Source organism: Dendroctonus ponderosae, unplaced genomic scaffold (genome assembly GCF_020466585.1).
Source record: "Dendroctonus ponderosae isolate FM_Combo_2020 unplaced genomic scaffold, Dpon_F_20191213v2 Dpon_F_20191213_11, whole genome shotgun sequence".
Classification (NCBI taxonomy): Eukaryota; Metazoa; Arthropoda; class Insecta; order Coleoptera; family Curculionidae; genus Dendroctonus; species Dendroctonus ponderosae.
In genome coordinates, this window is record NW_026017213.1 from 2,538,813 (window position 1) to 2,546,886 (window position 8,074).

General features: G+C 39.7%; 1 protein-coding gene across 8 annotated transcripts in view; it reads left to right on the plus strand.

Moving 5' to 3' along the window:
• LOC109540771 (GTPase-activating protein skywalker) overlaps window positions 1-8,074 on the plus strand; it is a 44,199-nt gene continuing 36,125 nt past the window's right edge. For all 8 annotated transcript variants that reach the window (XM_048662604.1, XM_048662605.1, XM_048662608.1 and 5 more), the window contains exons 1-2: window positions 1-337; window positions 397-686. In XM_048662604.1, coding sequence (XP_048518561.1) covers window positions 90-337; window positions 397-686 — 538 coding nt within the window. In that variant the 5' untranslated portion in view covers window positions 1-89. The remainder of the gene's footprint in view (window positions 338-396; window positions 687-8,074) is intronic.

The window sequence follows — 8,074 nt, forward strand, 5'->3', positions numbered from 1 at the left end:
TTGCTGACGTTGGCTGTTTCAGGTGACCTCACGATGTTCCAAGACCTAACATAGGCCAATCGGCTTCCTCGCAGGCTGCGCCCGCCGCCATGCTGATCGCCGAAGGAGCGGCCGGGCCCGCCACCACGCCCGGTTCCCCCAACGGTTCGGTAACGGGCCCCGCCCCATTCACCGCCCTAGTGGATTCAACGGGCGTGGTCAGYGTTCCGCCCAGCCCGACGGCACGCCCATTGCGCATGTTGGCCGACGTGCGCGCCCTCTTGCAATCCGGCAAGGTCCAGGAGGTGAAGCAACTGTTAAGGGCGAACGCGTGGCCTGCCAATCATCCGATCAGAAAGTTAGTGGTCGGCACCGCGCAGGAGTATAATGAATTGCTGATTGGAGGTTATGTTTCAGAGAATTATGGCCTTTGTTGTGCAAGCAACATGGCAAGGCTGGCGGAGTGTCGGGCGATGGATTCTACTGGGACATGGTGGTTCAGGTGTTTGGATCGGCGGAACTGCCCGAGCGACCCGTCGGGTTGCCGCCTTTTGTCGAACCATCCCGTTGCCACGCCTACCATTTGACAAGATCGGGGCGCGCGTGCGCCGATCGCGTTATCAGCGTACTGGGCTACGCATGTCCGGATATCGTCTACAGTCCCGCCATCTACCCGATATGCGCGCTACTGCTCCATTATGTAACTGGTAAGTGTTTGAGCTTTTTGAAAAATTTGCTCGATGTTTGGATCAAAATCGGGCTATTTTGAGCGGAGATTGCGAAAATCTATTTTGGGGCCGCCACTTGCACATGGGCCACTTCAGCCTGGTGCTCGTGATGGGTTTTATCGGGGAATTCACTCAGCTTTGACTGCTTTATGGGCTATTGATAGGCTGCAGATTGAAGACCAATGACCGGCTTGCAAAATTCTATGGTGGGCTGTTTTGTTAACAAGCTGGCCAAATTTATCCTAAAATTAGAAGCTTTATTTGGACATATGCCAAGCATGGCTCTGCCCCCTGAAGATCCTCCCGTTTGAAACCCCAAATCTCAGCAATAGTTGGAAACACCTGATCAGTCACAGGAAGAGAATTTTGAACGCTAAATTCTAACCTGAAAAAAGCCAAAGTAGGTGGAAAGTGGAATCTTTTTTCTCTGAAAAATTCTAACCTGCAATTTGCCCAATTTTGGTCTATTTTAATCAATATCGGGGAAACGGTTGCATCTACCTGAATAATCGATAGGATTGTGTCGATAGAACGTCTCAGCAGCTGTCGTTTGCCATTTGTCGTGCACCAGTGACTTCTAACCTCTAAAGGAATCGAAGCCAAAACAAGCCAGATCTCGGAAACAGTTGAAAATACACTGACAAGTCGCAGGAAAACTTCAAAAACTAACCTCAAAAGACATTTGATACCGGTGACAGTAAAGTCAAAAAGTCCTCAAGCTTCAGTTTGAGCCTCTGATAGGAGAGGACGAAACTGCTAAAACTGTCTCTGTCCATCTTTATGGAACCGATGCAAACTCATTCGTGATTGGAACTTGCAGTTCATCTGTCGACAAGCTGGATTGTACAAAATGCTCAATATGCATATAGTGGGTGTTTAATAAGGAAAGTATCGTCGGCTCAAGGTCGAAACCGTTTGGTTCGAAATGCCCTAACCTCTAAAGGGATGGAAGCAAAACCGCTATGAATTAGGTACCATTGGAACTAGCAAGTTTGCAATTTCAAGACAGTTTTCTGAGATGGAAGCGATCGTAAAATTTCACTGGTACATAGTGAAATAAATATTAAATTGATAAAATGTGATCAAACAGATTTCGGGTCGCCATCACGCGGGATTATGAATGATTTTTGAGTAAATATTGACGAGAAAATAAAGGAGAGCCTGGCAAATAACGCGGAGAGGTCAGATGAAAGCGGTTGCCAAACTATGCCTATTGGTAGCGATATTTTTAGCTCGACGGGAAGAATCACCTAAGTGTGATCTAGCACCGGTCAGCTCGAATCAGCTGACGACCGAGGTTAATTTTAGCCGATATTAAAGTGTATTAACTGGGAAATATTGAAAGTTTCGAACCATTAATTTTCGAGTAACTATTTATTGCTATGACCAGCGCTAAGTATTTCACTGTAAATGTTCTATAATTTATTCGTCAATTAATTGGCATCGATTTCGACGCACCGAAATAACATTCCTGATAATTGACGTGTGTCTAAACCGAATCGAAATGGAGCTTTGTTTCAGGGGCGCAGCCCATAAAAACATGCATCGAAAACATCCGAAATTATCGAATTCCCCAATTAATTAATTTCCTGATAACCCCGTTCGCAGCTACTCACTAAACAAGTGATTTAGTCTACGCATTATTATCTTATCATCGGAACAATTCGATAAAGAAGTCATGTGAATCGGATAGTAATCATTAGACCCGAAGGGGGCTTAGTTTGAGAGAATAACAGTCAAAAGCCGTGAATAATTACGTTATGAGGAAAAGAACGGCTCAACGTCATCAGAACAAGGCCTCAGTACTGAAATCTACACAACTGATGACGTCAGACAATGTAGGCCAGTTTTGCGCGCGCAGCGAACGCATTGAGCTGTAGACCAAATCAAGTTATGATAATTGAGGAGCGATGGTTTCGTTACAACTTATCTGGTCTTCTGCAGGGAAGCTGGGGTTGCCGGTTAATGCTAACTTTCACTGGCTTTTACTCAAAAGTTGGTAGAAAAAAAACACATTTCATTAAGGTGAAGAAGTTCGTCAAAAATCAGCAAAAACAGTGAATAGAGTGAAATTTTCTGCAATAATAAAGCAAAAAAATTGATTTTTTAGTGGCTCAACAAGCGCTTTTATACAGGGTGTCCCGTAAGTTCATGATCAAAAGGGTACTGCGATATTCTTTGGACCAAAAGAAGACGATCTGGCCTAACTTTTATTAACAAAAAATGTCTGGTTCCTCTGCTATTGTTGATTTTTGACGAAAATTATTCAGCCTTGATTAATTGCGCCAATGCGACCCCTATTTAGTTTTCCTCTTTCTCAGCTGTCTGCAGATGAATTATTTGTGTTCCTAAAACGCGTTTTTCGAAAATTCGTCAAAAATCAACCAGAGAAGCCAATCGGGCAAATGTTGATCCTCTAATAGAGAAAATTGCACTCTTTTCAGCGTCCCCACAAGCACTTTTATGTCTAAATCGACTTAGAAGTACAATAGCACGTGAGAGTGTAGAAATTGGCAAAAAATCAGAAAAACTAAGCACTCAAGTAAACTTTTTTGGCAATTAGGGGCAACTTTCACTCTGGGCTGCTTAATGATAAATTAATTTTTGAAAATCAGTTTGCAAAGCGTCATTAACCAAATCAGTCTGCAASTTWMACAATTCKTGGGATTAGAAAATTCAAGGAAAGTTGTGACAAGAAAAGTGGATTATTTCCCCTTTCCAGTGCMGTAGAAATTTCTTTCTMTCTGGGGYGGGSTGTGAGTAATRAAYTTTSAAAAATCAGTTTCGAAATAGTCAGTGAAAAATCCAAAGGAACCTCACAGTTCAGAAATTAGTCAGTAAGWTAAAAGAACAGCTATTTGAGTAAACTTTTCGGCAATAATTTACAAAATGTCACGCTTTCCAGAAGTGCARGAARTGCTTTTYCACCTAAAAACGTTCGTGAAAAATTAATTTTTGAAAATCAGRCGSAATTAATCCRAAATCGGTRTGTTTCAGGGAAAATAATYATAACTAAAATTTCCCCATAAGTAAAGTCTTYCCTCCTCTCCTGAAATATGTATGAATAATCGTTTCTGAGGTACATACATTTAGAAAATTTGCGCTATTTAAATAGTTAAAAGTGACGATTTTTCTCGCTAAACTTCGTGCCTTCCGCGTCGCTGAGGCCGATTTTCCATTTTATGGAAACATTGCGAAAGCTTTTCATCGGCACTTTTTCCAGTTAGGCAAACAGCTGCTGAAATCCTGAAAGGCCGTAGTGTTTATTTACGCGATGGGGCTTATTTGTAAATCGTAAAAGCCAGTAGAAAAATAATGTTTCATTGGCATTTAACGAGTCGAATTTTACTTAACATGCAACGAATCGCTCGCGCCCGCCTACACCTTGAAGTTTTATTGGGAAAATCAACTTTTTTCTATTTATTGTAGATTTTTTGTTTATTATTATTATTATTATAAATCTATCCATAGAGATTCGGCAAACTCATTTGTGACCTACACAGGCTTCAACAGTATTTCCATGTGGAAATGTGAATTTGAAGGTGAATCATTTTGATATTGCAATGGGCAAAAGTCCCCTTTTCTTTAAACTGCATGATTCTTATCAAGTTTCTTTTTTTTATTAATTAAAAAAAATGTTTGACGAATTTATGGTAAAATCAACTGTATTCTGATCGGATTCGAATAGCTATAAAATACATTTTCCGGTAAATACGGCAATAAAACGATCAGCTCATAGTAGAGAGTGCATTTAAGACAATGGACAGAAAGTATTGAAAAAATGAGAAAAATCTTCATTATTCAATGACATAATAGAAACGAAACAGTAGGACGAAGAAACTAGGCCTAAACAAAGCCTCTTTCTATTACAAGCCCAGAAACTTGTCGATCCATTTTTATCAATTCTTCTTGTTGTTTGTTGTCCGATTTGATTTGATTCGTTTATATTACATAATAGTTTTCATTTGCCTGTGGTTTGGGCACAAGTTTCGTGATTTTAAATATTTCAAAAGCGACTGAAAGAACTTTGCTCCAAAGGTGCGTTTTAGAAACACAAATTCATCCGAAGACAGCTGGGAAATTCCCAAAGGAAAACAGCTCAAAAAACTAGTTTGGGTCGACAATTTTTCATTTGTCTGTGAATTGACATTCGAAAAGTGACTGAAAACATTGAATTCTGTTCCAAATGAGCGTTTTAGAAACAGAAACTCATGGGCCAAACAGCTGTGAAACTCGCACATGAATGATGCTGCGTTGGTGCAACAAATCAATTATATTTTTCAATTATTTGTTGAGTGATTTTAAACATTCAAAAAGTGAGTGAAAGGCCTTTTGTTTTGCCCCCAACGGACGTTTTGGGAACAAATGCTAGGTGCAAAGCACTTGAGGTTACGCAAGTTAAAACAGTTTGAGTATTTTTTATTTGCCTGTGAATTGGACACTGATTGAATGATTTTAAAGGCTAAGAGTGAGTGAAAAACGCTTAACTTTGCTCCAAAAAACGCGTTTTAGGAACACAAATAATTCATCTGCAGACAGCTGAGAAAGAGGAAAACTAAATCGAGGTCGCATTGGCGCAATTAATCAAGGCTGAATAATTTTCGTTTGACTGTGAATTGGGCACGAGTTGAGTGAGTCAAAAAATGCAAAGAGTGTCTGAAGGATATTTAATTTTGCTTTAAAATAGCGATTAAGGAACAGTAATTCGCCTGGAAACAGCTGGGAAATATGGGGTTGCGTTGGCGTCCCTATGTTTGATTCGTGAGTGAATTGGGCACAAGTAGAGTGAGTTAGTCACTAAAAAAGTGACCTAAAAGACATTTTATTTTGCTCCAAAAGGATGTTTTTGAAACAAAATTTCATTTCCAAAACCTTGAAATACGCAAATAAAAACAAGGCTTGGCTTGCTAGTCAAGCGATTTAAAAAATTTCCAAAATGCCGAAAAGAACATTTCTGGAACGAAATCTACCTCCAAAGAGCTGGAAAATATGGAAAGTCTAGTAGGCCGGCAACTTAAAATAGCAGCTCAATTTTTATGATTTTTCAATTGCTTCAAAAGCTCTGAAAAGTGCACAAAAATTGTTGAAATATTTGTGTGGAGATGCGATTTTCAACTCGCAACCTTAAAATTATGAATTCTTCAATTAATTTTCCGAGCTTTGGAGCAGAACCGATTCGTTGGCTGGATTTGGCATTGCCAATGAATCACCCTGTATATGGATTTAGGTAAATTCCTGCTGTAGTTTACATTCATCAATCGAAGCTGGATTTCTTTTTATCATTGCGATTGATTAGTTTTTAAATTGTTTAATTTAAGTGGAGTTTGATTTATGGTCGGCTACTTATGAATTTGTCCAAATTCCGAATGGAGCGTAGCCTAAAATTAGAATTTCGCCGATTTTTCGCCCAATTTCCCCCGATTTCAGTGTCAGCAGTCGAATTTATGAACTGTTTCATATTTGTTTGGTTAAAGTCAATTAAAACCGACATTCGACCGTTGAGATATTCCGCTGGCAACCTAAATATTTATGCCGTATTCTTTAGAGCGTTTTCGATTAAAATTTACCGTGTAAACACGATTTTTTACATTCGCCGTTGTTTATTTCATTATTCTACCTGCCTCTAATTGGATCTCAGTCTCTTCAATCCGGCCATTTGTTCAACTGAACAAGGCGCAAAAAATGCCTTTTATAGGGCATTTTTGAGGAAAATGTAGTTTTGACTCTGTTGTTTCGTTTGTTGGCAGTGGGCTTTAGATTAAGACGCTTCGAAGGAGTTTGAGTGAAATTTCACTCAATGGCATCTTGAATGTTTTAAGTGGGATCTCGTTCAATGCCCATTTGATTGGCTGCGTTTACACTCGATGCTAAACAACTGGCCAAAAGCTATAAAAAGCCTCAAATCGATTGGTTGTGTTTATTATTATAAATACGTTCCCCAAATTGCCGGATTAGCTGATCTCTCCACTAAATTGAGGGCATTTGCCCACTTTTCTGCGTTTAGTCGCTGAATTTATTCTATTTTAGGGGTAATTTCCCAGGAAATTCAACAAGCTCTAGTTTTGGGAACGTTGCCCGATTTATTACATTGTTTGATTTCTCGCGAAAAATATGTTGGCTCCCGCGATCCTACCGCAAGAAAAGTGGAAAACATGTCTCCCGAAAATAATTTGCGAGTAATGAATGGTTGTATCTGGGGGGGACAGCGTGTTTTTTTCCGAAACTCTCGACTTTCTGCCAACTTTTCCGCTCGATATCGTTAAAGGTGAACTCAGTATGTGTAATGCTCCATGAGTAATCCGTGTGCTAATGAGGACATTTTGCAAACGAAAATTTCGCCGCATTTTTGCCATTCTTTCAACGCAATTCGGTCAATTAATCGTCTATTTTAAGCAAAAGAGTTGAGTCCAACTCTGAGCGAATGAAAAATTACCCGTTTAAACTTTTCATTTTATTCGAATGAAGAAAAATATGCTTTTCTCACGTGTTATTCGGTTGCTTTCACCTCGGTTATTTTCGGTTTATTAGTCGATAATACCAGATGAAAATACCAATCTCTTTGAATCTGCGATGTCTGCGTGGTGATTTGCAGTTTTTTCCATCAATCATTCACATAACGAAAATAACCAGAAGGATTCAATCTTTGCAACTTCAGGTCTATTTCCGTTATTTGCGAGGTCGTCGTGTTTTTGTTAGTTGGCCATGTGGGCCGGTTATTTCGACAATTTTGACATTGACATTTGTTCAGTTAGACACCAAGATCTGTCACTTTTTGTCTAACTACGTTCTCGCTCAAGTCTTCTGGAAACAACAGGGTACATTTTAACACAATTTTCATCGCAATAAYTGCTCGTTTCGGTTCGTAGAGGTTCGGTCCGTTCGCGAACGTCTATCGCTCTTTTCAGTATCTCTCTCTTCTAGTCGGTTTTTCCTTTTAGCCCAAGTGTTTATGGGAAAACTGCTCAGTTCAAGTGAACTTTGATTGCAACAAGCGCTCGTTTAAGCTCGTCCAGCACTCTTCAAGTCTTCTTCATCTTTCTTGTACATTGGGTTCTTCAAAGTTGCACAGTTTAGGCCAACTTTACAACCATTACTAGCAATGGATCGCTGAAATTCATCGAGTTTCGTTCTGTTCACGAACGTCCAGCTTCTGTTCACATTATTGGTGCAAATGTACGGAAAAAATGCACGGTTCTAACCAAATTTCATTGCAGCGATCGCTCGTTTAAGTTCGCTTTGTTCGCCAATCCCAATCGCCAAAAGTCCCTAAGGCCATTTGTAACGGTCGATTAAAAGGTGATTTTTGCAATTCTAACCTTTAGTGTATGTACTTTTATGGTCGCGTTCAATTTTTTGTTCAATTTTGT